The 14173-nt window shown below is 34.4% G+C and overlaps 2 protein-coding genes and 1 pseudogene across 3 annotated transcripts; 1 reads left to right on the forward strand and 2 right to left on the reverse strand.

Moving 5' to 3' along the window:
• Positions 1-4175: 4175 nt before the first annotated feature.
• On the reverse strand, positions 4176-5964 carry LOC120142114 (annotated as a pseudogene).
• Positions 5965-7670: 1706 nt separating this feature from the next.
• On the forward strand, positions 7671-10326 carry LOC120142231 (internal alternative NAD(P)H-ubiquinone oxidoreductase A1, mitochondrial-like). The gene is made up of 8 exons (XM_039156979.1): positions 7671-8169; positions 8262-8475; positions 8589-8749; positions 8840-8905; positions 9014-9177; positions 9343-9457; positions 9769-9948; positions 10025-10326. The coding sequence occupies exons 1-8, from the start codon at positions 7741-7743 to the stop codon at positions 10175-10177; spliced, it is 1482 nt and encodes a 493-aa protein (XP_039012910.1). The 5' UTR covers positions 7671-7740; the 3' UTR covers positions 10178-10326.
• LOC120142232 (selT-like protein) lies at positions 8561-11743 on the reverse strand. Of its 2 annotated transcripts, XR_005517827.1 has the most exons (5): positions 11482-11743; positions 11336-11406; positions 10916-11234; positions 10467-10641; positions 8561-8645 (listed from the first exon to the last, which is right to left on the reverse strand). XR_005517827.1 is itself a non-coding variant. In XM_039156980.1 (4 exons), the coding sequence occupies exons 1-4, from the start codon at positions 11644-11646 to the stop codon at positions 10525-10527; spliced, it is 672 nt and encodes a 223-aa protein (XP_039012911.1). In that variant the 5' UTR covers positions 11647-11742; the 3' UTR covers positions 10263-10524. The 2 variants fall into 2 exon arrangements, 1 of the variants encoding a protein (XP_039012911.1); XM_039156980.1 differs by lacking the exon at positions 8561-8645 and having other exon boundaries at positions 10263-10641; positions 11482-11742.
• Between the last annotated feature and the right edge of the window lie 2430 nt (positions 11744-14173).

The raw sequence follows: 14173 nt of genomic DNA on the forward strand, positions 1-14173 counted from the left end.
TCTTAGAGGTCTTATGTTCGAGTAGTTATGCCTACAAGGTGTGTACTCTAGGGGTGAGCATTCGATCAAATCGAGTAAAAATTTTCAAGTTATTCGAGTTGACGAGTCTTATTTTATAACTCAAAATTGATTTGATTTTTTTTAAGTCGGGTCGAATTTTCAAAATTTTGTTTATATTTAATTGTAAATATTTATAATAGTATTTGATTTCAATTTAAATGGTTTTTTATAACCATATAAAATACATATATATTTTATCATATTTTTTTCATATATGATATACATATGTTATATATAATTGAGAGATACCACTCAAACTTAAAAAATAAATTCACTAATTACTAAAAAAATTGAGTTATTCGAGTTGTATTTTATAACTCAATTTGAACTTGAATGTTTTTTTGAGTCAAGTCGAGTTTATGAAATTACAACTCAAAGTTAAATTGAGTTTTTTCGATTCGAATCGAGTTTTGCTCACCCCTATTGCAGGGACAGAGCCATAATTAAATATTGGCAGAGGCTAAGATATTTACAATAGATTATTAGGTATTTAAATTCAAAATTCAGAAGACAGTGTCTACTTTGTCTAATATTTAAACTTACAACCACATAAATTGTTATTAGACCATTTTTTTTTGAAAACATGGGATCATCCTTCTATAGTCTAGCCCTATTTGATTAAATATTTACCAAATTCTTGTATTTTTAATTTGAATACTTATTTTTACATGAACTAAAGTATTACACTAAAATCTAGCAAATATATAAAATTTTTACGGGGTCGGGACCTCTTTGGGCCACAACAAAGCTTTGTCTCTATCATAGTGTATGCGTTATTAATTATTTAAGAAAATTTTATACATATATTATTTTTTAATTATCTCATATTATTTTAAAAAATAAACTAATTTAATATTTATATATAACTTGAGCTTTAAATTTTGATTAAACTTGAAGATATCTTCCAAATAAAGTTGATATACTACATACCTGATAAAATATCCCAATTTATAATTTGAATTCTAAATTATTTGTAATTATGTTTTAATTTATATACGGAAGAAATATTATTGAGAGGGGAATTATGAATTCTAAATACATCGTGAATATATATATATATATATATTAAATCGTATTTAATGTTATAAAAATATTTTATTTTGAATATATATAAATTACGGTTTAAAATATATATAACATATTTAATTGTAAAATAATATTATGTTTGTTTAATTAATTTAGGGTTTATTATATTTTATAATTGGCTTAGGTTCGAAATCTCATTTGAATGATTTTTTTTCTACCATTAACAATATTATAAGTAAATAAAATTTGTTGTAATTAGTGATTCAATTGAAGCATTTGATCCCGTGGCTTGGGCCACTTTAAATTTAGGATTCAATCCTCCATGAATGCATATTTTTCATCCAATTAGATGATGATATTTAAATTTTCAGAAAGCTCTCCCTTAAACCTAAGAAATTTGATCAAACTGGTCATCAAACTTTATTTATAACAACTTATAAGTTCAAGGGTCAATTTGATCCCAAAATAATGCGATACTAAATATTTCTTGCAAACCCACACACCATAACCTCAAATCTATACTGCCAGTTAATAACAATCCAAAATAATAGTATCAATTTTCAGTTTTTCTTCGCAAATTTATACTAATTATAAAAGGGTGAACTATTTTCATATATTTTTACTTCATATAAATCTGAGTTTATTGTGGGTACAAAACCAATTGGTGAAAGACAGTTTGGTCAGGAAGTGGATTCATATAAACTTGAGTTCATTTTTTTTGGTATGATCATCGATATCTGATTTATTAATCGATTAATCTAAAACGAGTACTATAAAGACGAAGGTGATCCTTCCAACCCAATTTATTTCATTCGCAAATGTCAGAATTTAAATCCATAACCCCAGACATAGTTGCTTTTAATCGGTTATAGGACAAGGATATACGAAGTGGGTTTGTTTAATCATTCATGAAAGGCAACAATAAAACTGACACAAAATTCACATGGGTTCATCAAATCGAAAACTAGTTTTGTGTCTCCAAAATATATAATTTTGATATGACAATGTGAATAATAGTCTTTCAACCTTAGTTCGAATTAAGAAATTTTACTATGTTTTTTTTGGTATTATGCCAAAAAAAATAAAGGAGGAAAAATGGGACACTCTTTTGAGACGACAAGTAGTAGGTGTAGTTTCATGATATAGGCCCCCCCAAAAGTGGGCCTAAACAGAGTTTCTCGTTAGGCATCCAAAAGAGAAAGCACACTTTCTTTTCCCATAACTCTTTTTTCATTATCACTCTTTTACTTGCAACAAATTGTTTGTAAGTATTTAGAAATGGAATCAAATGGACTCCACCCTTAAAGTTATTTGCATCATACATAAGTAAACAAAATATAAGAAAGCATTTAGTTAACTTTATTTTTACTTGATGTCGTTGAATAAAAGATATGTTAAAAGAAAATCTATTTGATTTGAATAAAGTTCACACCGATCAAAATTTGAATGATATAATGGTAAACGTCATTCCAATTAAGAAGTTGGATGAATATTATCAATGCATTAATTTACTTATTCCTCTCAATTAAGTCAGGAAAGGAAAGATTTATTGGGTGGATCCCTCCTTGATTGGAATCAAAGAGGTGTATCACATGTTTGGTGGATATATCAACCTACATTTATGTATGACATTTATTGAAGTTGTAGTTCCAAGATACTTTCACGTATGATGGATTTGTCTACCGACTATGTATGACGACTTTTAGTTTATCTCATTGTTCTATCATAAATATGTGACTTTGAGACAACTCTAAAGGGGTGAATCAAAGTATGTGAGTGACAGAAAGAGTAATCCTCCGAGTGAGAGATAGAGAGTCGACATTTCTATAATATTTGTTCCGACAATTTGTTGAGAGACTTTGTAAACTATTCATATTAAATGAAATATCTTTATAATCATACTTGATAGTAGAAGACGAGTTTACACTGGACTAGAGTCCCACGATTTTTCTCAATTAAATTTTTTCACATCACCATATTTAGTGCTCATTTTTATAGTCACAAATAAAGAATAGAGTTTTTTCTGATGCAGATCTATTCTTTTTTTCAACATAAACAAGGTTTTATTTTGACATATTTCTTAATTTAAATTAAAAATATATTCGACTTGATTCAAATTGTATTTTACTCGGTTCGATTCAAAAAATTAAAGTAATCTTAAGATGATAAAAGGTAACCAATCATTTTAACTAAAAATTTTAGTCAATTTGACATAATTGAATCAAATATTTACGCTTATAATAAAGTAAATTTTATGGACAGCGGTTTTTCTCTTCAGAAAGCGCCCAATCTAAGTAAGATACACAAAGATATGTTTTAATGGGGTCTTCACATAGGCAGAGCTGTGGGGGTCAATTGAAATAACCCCGTTTTTTATATCCAAAACAATGAAAAGAAAATAACACACTTTCCATATTGAAAGGAATTACTACAATAAAGTACAAATATAAAGTGGCAGACTCAAGATTTAATACAATTATGGTTTAAGTAGCATTAAAGTTTGAACCTTTGGAGGCCAACTTCGTATATAGAGCCTTGGTTAGGGATGGTAAACGACTATAATTTCGTGGATTCCGTACCGTATCCGTTCCAATTGGGGTGGGGATGAATATAATTTTAGTAGGTAGTGGGGATGGTAAAGGAATTACTACTCGTCGCGGGTAGTGGGCGAGTGATGGGTTTGAGACCTTACCTGCCCCGCATCCTCCTGCCTCACATCGGCCCGCCCACTAAATACCCATTAAATTTTGTACCATTATGAATTTAGATATAATTTTAGGGTTTGTCATTTATGTATGCCAAAGAACAAAAATATTATGTGTTTATCATTTATGTTTCTAGGCTTTAATTATGTTTTTTATTATAGTGTTTTATTACTTTAAGGTCTATATTAGTATTTAACTCAGATAATCCTGGTTTATTTTATTATGTTTCTTAATGGACGTGTTTGTTTTATGTTTGTTGTTTATGTATAACTTAAGGTTGCTGTCAGGCGGGTCTAATCGGGTATGTCTCTAGTTGGGTAGTGAGTGTGATGATGAATTTAAGAATGTATCCGCGTGGACGGGTGTGGATTTGAAAAATTTAACCTAACATGGGTGGTAGGAGGGTAATGGATTTGAAAATATTAAGTGTGTATGAGGATGGGGGAGGAGGTATCCGCACTCGATCCGCCCGTTTGCCATCCTAGCCGTGGAGTCTTTTTGCACTTGTTCTTGGAAATCTTTGTAAGTAAAAGGTTTGTATTTTTGAGCTGTGGATCACTGTCTTCGGCTAGGAATACAAAGTAACAGAAAGAGAGCCGCTCCTCCTGCGTCTTCCCTCTCACCCTGCCCTTCACACTCGTGTATTCGTCATCGCTTATTGCCTAAACTCGAAACATTTTAATCCCAAAAAAATAAATATGTAAGATTTCAGCGTTATATATATATAAATGGAAGTTGAATTAAGGTTTTCTAGACCTGCATCATGTCCCCAATATGGACTATGAGGGTGTTTGGAATTGGGTTAACCAGGAGCTATTTATTGTCCTTGAAAATTTCGAGTCCTCCAACATGGTCTTGGTTCACTATCGACAGCAACGAGCTGTCCGTGTGTGGGATCATGCCCTGAGCCTCACCGGCAATGGAGAGGAGCGGCGGATACCGGTAAACCCGAACAAATCCAGTGGATTCTTTTAACATGGACTTGGATCGATCGAGATTCTTGGCCATTGATTCAAACAAGGTTGTGGCAATTATTGAAAGGTGCCTTCCATATTCTTCCAACAAAAGCCTAATGGAAAAGATAGTTGAAGAAAAAAATATCTGGTTAAGCAAAGTGGTGACAATTTGGTAAGTTTTACTGTGCTTTGATCGACCATCAAAGCCATTTGGAGAACGGGGGAAAATATGCAGATCCATGATTTTGTTTATATATGTGATGGCAAAGAATATTAATAATTTTCTATTCACGGAAAGGCTCGGGCACTGCTCACTCGTGAAATATATCTATCAAATGCTGTTAGGAAGTCATTCTTGTGCCTTTCTGCATTTGGCTTTTGGATGCCACAGCTGACTAGTCATGCATTAATTCCAAAAATTAGATTAAAATAGTTTATTAGGCGCTCTCCATTATAAAAGAAAATATAATATTTTACAAAATTTTCAGAGTTTAAATACATACCGAAAAATATATAATAAATATTATATTCCGGCATTAGTTGATTATTGTTTTAACCTATTTTTTTTGTTAGTGTCTTAAAAAAGTTATTGATACTGACGCTGCAATCGTCATTTTTCGAAATAAAAAAGGATCAGTTGGTCTCATTGTGATTATTGGCCACCCAAAAGCAACACAAAATCTAAAAACGCCAACCAAAAGGAAACAAAAAATATATAAAAACAAAATGAAACAGTACCTGAAACAATGAAGCAAGGGATCCTGAGATTGAAGCTGTGGGAGTTGACTTTGTGGAACATTGAAATCTTCCAACCAGTTCAAATTCGAGGACGCGCCGTTTAGGGCAGTCCCAGATGAGGTTAAGGCAGGCGTACCCCAGAAATAAGACATAGGGTTAGTGATCAAAGCTTGCTTGGACTCAAAGGACAAAGAAAACGGCATGTTGGCATGGCGTTGAAGTTTGGTCAAAAGGGTTGAAGGAATCCCATGGTTAACCAAACGAAAAATACCCCAATTCTTACAAGTTTCATCGAGCTTATGCAGGGTAAGACATTGAAGATCAACCATGGGAACGGGAACTGAATCTTGGGTGTCTTCAATGGAGTAGCTCTTGGGTTGAGGAAGAACAATGCTGTTCAGTTGGCGAAACACAGGAGGGTAGGATCCGACCTTGCTCATTTCAAGCAGCATGATTGTAATCGTATTATGTATTGATTTTTTTTTCTGGGTTAAGAAGAGGTGAATGAGAGACGGTATATATAGAGAGAGGAGATGGTGCCTTGTCGTGAATTTAATGTGTGGGTAACCGGGTAGGACCCTTTTGGAATTGTCGTGGGACGTGTCGATCCCTTGTGAGTTGTGATCGTTGGCGCTGTGTGTTGTTTTCGTTTGCCGAATCATTTGTGTCACCGCCGGGTCTGATGTGGTATTAATTGTTATGAAATATGCTGCTTTAAATGTGGTAATCGGTGAAGTGTCTTTGTATGGCAGATGAGGTTATCCGTACATCTTTGGCAGCCATGGATTTTTTTTTACAAACGGAAAATTGGTCGACAAATGTCTCTTAGAATTTTTGTGATTAAGATGTGGTTTTAAAAAAATGATGTTTAATACTAACATTTTATTCTTCGTTTTATTGAGGTTGTCCGACTTTTTTAAAGATAAACTTAAGATAATAAACACATTTCTTACTAAAAAAAGGTGAGGTTAAATCTTTTGAAGAAGAAAAGAAATTCAAGAAATAAAAAATAGGTGGAAATTAGAAAGTGAATGCATAAGTTATATGAGTAGAAAAAAAGTTAACTGAAAAATAATAAAATGAATTATATTTAACAATAGCTTTATTGAGATGTGCCGCTTTTATTTTTAGACTATATCATCATTTGATTGAATGGTAAATTTTTTTGAATTAAATTAAAATTAAGATTGAATTGATAGAATGTGTAAGTAATGAAGATTAAATATATAATTATATTAATTTTATTAAATATCATGTCGACTCTTTCGTTAAATGTTAACTGCATGCAACTTTATTGACATCATTTAAATAGTTAAGTGGTTTGACCGATAAAATTAAAACCTTGATGATTGACATATGTCACTATCTTATCGGTTCAAATAAAATCATTAAAAAAAATTTCCACAACAAAATTGGTGCTAAAATAAGAAAGAAACAATAGGTTGATGACTTAACGGTGTAATTTATCTTCATAAAAAACCAAAAAATCGTTTTTTTTTGACATAATATTAACAAATTTCTCTAACATTTAATTAAATAATCAGTTTCATTTTAAACCAAAATAATATCTTTGGGTTCGTCTCTGAATTTCTAAAAAACCATACTATGCGGTCATATTCAAATCTTCGAGCATCTGTGATACTTTCTGAGGTTTATTGTCATTTTCCCTTGCAGTTTATGCACTAGGTTAACAACTCTTTCTAATTTACGCATTAATTTATCCTGATGCTAGCATTTGTTTAGCTTTTGTAATCGTGAGATTTGATACAAGTTGTTTTTGTTATCTTATTTTAATTCCCATTTAGCTTGCCATCGTTACTCAGATTGGCAATGGTCGGAAGCTACCATGTAGAAACCTCGAGACACATTCATAGAGTGCCTAACAGTTCTTTAGGCAGCACCATTTTAGCAGTTAAAAGTGATGACAGCAGTTTAGAAGAAAATCCTGATTAAAAAAATGGAGTCAACATGAGTATTTTTTGCATTATGCGTTTTTCTTTTCATAAAGATAAGTGTAGCCAATGAGTATTGTCTTTTGCTGGTGAACATGAGTTCTGAAATCGGACACATGGCATAAACCCATCAGCTTTGTCTACCACGTCAGTTACTGATCCAACAAAAATCAATCTACTACGAGGCATATAAATTCCGCAGAAAATAAAGAATATCCACAATCTTTGGACCTAAAAACCATCTCTAATATCCCAAAAGTCTTTTAACATTCTTTTTCTTTTGTGAACGATACGTAACCAGCCATGCTCTGGTTTAGAAATTTTATCAAAATCTCGACAGCTACCAAAGCTAAGAGCCACAACACCACAAATCTTATACTAACTTCTTTATCCCATTTCAGCACCGCCGCCAACCAACCCCCAGTTGTGGCTGAGCCTCTAGGTCTTGGACCCACCAAGGCAGATGAGAAACCAAGGGTGGTGGTGTTAGGCTCGGGTTGGGCTGGTTGCAGGCTAATGAAAGGGTTGGATCCCGAGCTGTACGACATCGTTTGCGTTTCACCTAGAAATCACATGGTGTTTACTCCCCTCTTGGCTTCAACTTGTGTTGGGACTCTCGAGTTCAGGTCCGTCGCTGAACCCATTGCCAGGATTCAACCCTCCGTTTCTACAGCACCCGGCTCCTTTTTCTTTCTTGCCAATTGTACTGCTTTGAATACCGACAGCCATGAGGTATGTGCAAATTGGTTAAAATAATTACTGTTAGTTGGAAATGAGTTTTTTCAATGGCTTTAATCATGGAACGTTTTCGCTGGGCATTGAAGGTGCATTGTGAGACTGTTACTGAAGGAGCTCAAACATTGGAACCGTGGAAATTCAAGATTTCATATGATAAGTTGGTGATTGCATCAGGAGCTCAGGCATCTACTTTCGGAATCAATGGCGTAAAAGAACATGCGGTTTTTTTACGTGAGGTTCACCATGCTCAGGCAATTCGAAGGAAGCTACTTCTGAACTTGATGCTTTCCGATGTGCCAGGTAAAAAAATATATTACTTTGGTGGTTTTTACCTCTCTTTTTTTCATGGTGAAAACGAAGTAACTAAAAAGTGTGAATAGATATTATGGCTTACTAGTTTGGTGTTGAGGCAGGGATATCTGAAGAAGAGAAACGTCGATTGCTGCATTGTGTTGTTGTAGGAGGAGGTCCTACAGGGGTTGAGTTTAGTGGTGAACTTAGTGATTTTATTAGGAAGGATGTTCACCAAAGATACACACATGTAAAAGACTATATCAATGTAACACTGATTGAGGTTAGTTCCCAATCAAAAACTCTTGTCAGGAGTTGTTCTCTTGTGGTGATTTTCCAATTGTAATATAGAATACTTCTTTTGTTTTTTCAGGCAAATGATATACTCTCTTCATTTGATGATCGCCTCCGGATCTATGCAATTAAGCAGTTAACAAAGGTGAAAACGTGCCGATTGCTGCAAATATGACCTTTTTTTAGAAAAAAAAGGGAAAAAAACTTTATGGGGTATTATTTTTTTCTTGTTTAATTTAGTAGTTTTTCTTAGTCAGGAGTTCGTCTTGTTCGTGGTATTGTAAAGGACGTTAAACCTGCACATGTAATCCTCAGTGATGGTTCAGAGGTTCCTTATGGATTGCTAGTATGGTCAACCGGTGTTGGTCCTTCTCCTTTTGTAAACTCTCTAGGCCTTCCTAAATCTCCTGGTGGAAGGTAAGCAACAACATCAGAGTGAAGTCTTAAAAAAATCTTCGTAAAATTGTGAACAATTTTGGTTTTGATGGTAACAACTAAAAGGAATGATCCTAGTTTACCTTGTATCATTGCCTTGTGAAGCTTTACTTCACTATGGGTTGATTTAAATTTTATGACTAACAGGATTGGCATTGATGAGTGGCTTCGAGTTCCTACAGTGCAAGATGTGTTTTCAATAGGTGACTGCAGTGGGTTTCTGGAGAGTACTGGTAAACCAGTTCTTCCCGCTTTAGCACAGGTAACTGTTGAGAATATACTCCTCACCTTTTCTAAGCTATGATTCCATTCTTCTGTGATCGTAAAGCCTAAGGTAATGTCAGCCAGTTATATGGAAACTAGACTTGGGTGTCCAGCAAGAATAACCTGTCTCTCTGTTACCAGACGAATTCGTTGCAATGGCCAGGTCTAATAATAAAATACCAAGTTATGTATTTAGCCTACTGGAGGTCAAAAGCAATACGGTGAATTTTCTTACTAGGTTTTAAGAAAAGATGGTGCACAGAATTGAGTCTTAAAAAACCGTGGAGCTAATATGTCTTTCATGAACAGGTTGCAGAGCGACAAGGAAAGTACTTGGCAAACCTACTGAACAAAATTGGTAAAAATGGCGGGGGACATGCTAACAGTGCTAAAGAATTAGACTTTGGGGATCCATTCGAGTACAAGCATCTAGGAAGCATGGCAACTGTTGGCAGATTCAAGGCTCTTGTTGACCTAAGACAGAGCAAGGTGATTTATTTATTTATTTATGTTTGGAAGCAATTAGTTTGGGTGATTTTTGATACATTTATGATTGATTTTATAGGAGGCAAAAGGGGTATCTCTAGCAGGATTCTTCAGCTTCTTTATATGGCGCTCAGCATATCTAACACGGGTCGTTAGCTGGAGGAACAGATTCTATGTGGTTATTAATTGGCTTACTACTTCTGTGTTTGGTCGTGACATTAGCAGGTTATAGATTCTAACTTTGTAAGAGAGTTAACTTTGTTCAGTTGATCCAAATACTTGCACCCTATTCCATAAATAATACTATTGAATTTTTTTGTAAACAAAATACTTGGTTAAAATTTAGCCAAATTGGAAAACTATCGGGCACTGAGATTCTCAGCTGATAACGTTTATTAAATTAAAGCAGCTCCCACAAGTGCAATGAAAGTTCAGATACAAAAGTGACGTAAAACCTGAGCCAATATCTTTGTATGTTTTCACTGCAGCAATCTAAGTAATAACCAAAGAGAAGATCAAACCTTGAACTGGTAAGGTCGAGTGCTTTCAATCCAACAGTTATATAGTCCAGCCACTGAGCTAAGACCACACTACACCAAGGTTGTACGTCACTCTTGAATTAGCCAATGTTTTGCCAACGAGATCTTTTAACTCGATCTCTCCCGGAAACCTTCCCTCCTTCAGCTTAGAGAAAACCTTTAATTTCAGAAAGTGAAAGAAGGTAAGCAGCTAGAAACATCAATTCCTGCATCTTAAAATGTAATTGAAAAATTGAGTTGAGATTCAACACTACTTGGGTCTTCAAACAAAAAATTAAGAGAAGCATAACTTGTATAGATACCAGAATTGAATCTTAGGTTTTCTAAAAAGCTAAAACAACTCCATAAATTAATTAAGCAATAAGAAACTGGGTTTTGGTTTCTAAAATGCTCAGTACACTAGACATATACATAGCAGAAAGGTCACTAACCAATTCACCATTGCAGTAAACCTCGAAAGCACCAGAGCTTTGCAGAAAAGACTGCATTACATTGCCAAGAAGCCAAGCAGTTGCAATGGACCCAAACCTATTTCCACGCAAGGAATAATACCATGGGGGCGGAGTCATAATCCCGATCATAGGAAATATCTGTTCACCCGCCATTACAATCCCTATAACTCCAAACTGGAAAACTGGAACCACTTTGGAAAGCAACCGCTTTGGCAAAGGTGGTGGATAATTATCAAGGATCACATCAATTCCAGGGAACTGGGTTTCCAGCATCTTCTTCATTGTCACGGCAGTTCCCCTGCAAATTTCCATGAATACTTTTTTTAATTCCTCCAAAAACATTATCGACTTTGATACAGAAAGGGAAGGAAACTATAAAAATTGAAAATCAAGAAGAACCTGTAAGAGCATGAAGCGCAGAAATTGATATTCACCGTGCAGCCATAGCCGATTCCTCCAATGCTGGGTTTCTTCGAAAGAAAGAAAAAAATGGAAAAATCAAATGAGAAATTAAATTAATATAATTGATCAATGATTAAACTTACCTGTAAAGGAATATCTATGATTTCAGGATTGAATGGAGGTTTGGGTAAGGGGGTATGATGGTGGTGGCACGGCGGTTTAGGCGGCGGAGGAGTGAAGAGGTTAAAGATATCGGTGACGAAGAGGAAAAGAGGTAATCCTACGAGGAGGAGCTGGACTCGATCCATGGCACTGACGCGAAAAACCAATGAGATTGGGGACTTGCGGAATTTTTTTAGAGTAAAGAGAAGATGGGAAGTTAATAAGCAACGAAATTAACAACAGTGTCCGTTTTTAGCTTTTTAGTTGTTAGATCAGAACTAGTTAGCCCCTATTCTTATTATAGACTTTAATGTAAAATAAATGTTTAAAGTATACTTAAAGTAAATTTTATATGTTTAAAGAATTTTTTTATTAAAAATAGGTCTCTCATATAAACGTTATCATTTTAGGTGCCTGAACGGTAATCGTCTTAAATTTTTTTTTTGAGTGACACATATCATGTTCTCTTATTTTTTTAAAAATTATTAAAAAAACTTATTATATTTATAAAAAAAACCCTAATTTATCTAAAATCTCAAATCCCTAACCCTAATCCTTATTTATCCCTATTATCGATTGCCATCGATGTCGACGTCACTATTGCCATATGCCTTCTTGGTCGCCTTCTTCCTTGTCTTTGATCGAACTGTCAGACCACGTGGAGTCACACAAAGGTTGTGTTTTTCCTTGTGGTCGTTGGATTTAAATCGTGACCTGAGATTCGTCAGTGATTGTTCGTCAGGTGGCTGCCCGTCGAGTGGAGGTGCAGTCGGGGTTAGGTTCGGTCGATGGCAACTACGACAACAAATGGCAGCGACCGACGTGAGAAAGTGATTAAAATTAGAGTTTTAAAGTTTCGGGATTTGTTTATGATTTGAGAAAATTTTGGTTTTTTCTTAAAAATATATTTTATGTTTTTTATTTTAAATAAAAATTTTCAAAATTGTCAGAATATGATACATGTAACTTAACTAAATTTTTTAACATCGATTACGGTCTAGACACCTAAAATGATAATATTAAAAATATTATATACTTATTTTTAATAAAAAATTATTTAAATACCTAAAATTAACTTTGGGTATGGTTTGAATGATTTGAAAAATTTGTTGAAACATTTTAATATTTCGATATAACAAATTAAGTTAAATGGATTTTAAGATTTTCCAAATGATTTTCTAAGTATATTCGATATAACTATTCGAATATCAAAACATTACTCCAAATATTTCAAAAATCATTTTTTGATCCTTACTTAAGTGTAAAATTAAGTTTTAATCATAAAACAATTTCAAAATATTTTACAAAGTATTTCGAACCAATTCAAAGCCAAAAATTCCAGAATACTCAGAGGGAACCGATTCCCCCCCATAGGAGGAACCGATTCCCCCCTGAATGGTTTGGCTCCGAGATTTCCAGAATGCTCGGAGGGAACCGATTCCCCCCAAGGGGGTACCGATTCCCCCCTGTTCAACGGTCGAAATATTTGAATTTTACACTTAGGGAACCGATTCCCTATGATAGGGAACCGATTCCCCCCACTGTCCAAGCTGTTTTATTAAATGTTTTCACACTAAAACGGCTATAATATCTTCTCTAATTATCCCCAACGTTCAGAAGTGATTCAAGGTGTATTTAAGCAAGCTTAGAAGCCATTGATCAATAACAAGAAACATCAAGCAACTAGAATCAAGAGAGAATCAAAGAGAAAGCATCAAACCTCAAGTTTGAGCATTTCAAGCCCATTTTCATTCAATATTCATTTTGCTTTCAAGAACACTTTTTGTGCTCAATTGTATTCATCTTTGAGTGTTCTTTTCTTTGTTCTAGAATTGTGCAAACATCTTACCTTGTGAGGTTTTCTTGTAAGTTTGCAAATTTGTAATCTTCTCTTTGAGAAAAGAGTGTTCTCAAGAGTTGGGGTATACTCTTGAGGGAATTGTAAGGTTATCTCTTTGGCCTCAAAAGAAAGAACAAATTAGTGAATTTGTTGGAAAATCCTTAGTGTGGATAGCTAAGGTAGTGGACGTAGACTTTGTTTGAGAAAGTCGAACCACTGTAAATCGCTGTGCAATTGCTTTCAATTTTCTGCAAAAGCTTCCACAAAATTTTTATTGCCAATTCACCCCCCTCTTGGCCAATTTCGTCATTCGATTAACTCAACAATTGGCATCAGAGCCTAACTCATTTGAAGGTTTAATCGCCTCTTGAGTCGATCCGGGAAGAGTTACATCGATTACAAAGTCATCAATGGCCTCCACTTCAAACTTCGACTCCGGTCTTGATTCGATGCCCGTCAACAAGCCTCCTTTCTTCAATGGAGCTAACTATGCCTATTGGAAGAATAGAATGATGTACTTCATTCAAGCAAGTGACATGGGAGCATGGAATGCTGTAGAAGAAGGATACATCAAACCTCTCACTCATCCAAGGTTGTGGAGTGAAGGAGAGACAAGAATGTTCCAGCTCAACTCCAAAGCCATCCATATTATTTTTTGTGCTCTTGGACCAGATGAATACGGAAGAGTTTCATCGTGTACAACCGCCAAAGAAATATGGGACAAACTTCAAGTCACACATGAAGGTACAGATGAGGTAAAGAAATCAAAAATTAGTATTCTAACGCATAGCTATGAAAATTTCAGGATGAAACCAAATGAAGACATCAAAGCT

The sequence above is a fragment of the Hibiscus syriacus genome, unplaced genomic scaffold, assembly GCF_006381635.1.
Source record: "Hibiscus syriacus cultivar Baekdansim isolate YM2019G1 unplaced genomic scaffold, ASM638163v2 tig00110819_pilon, whole genome shotgun sequence".
Lineage (NCBI taxonomy): Eukaryota > Viridiplantae > Streptophyta > Magnoliopsida > Malvales > Malvaceae > Hibiscus > Hibiscus syriacus.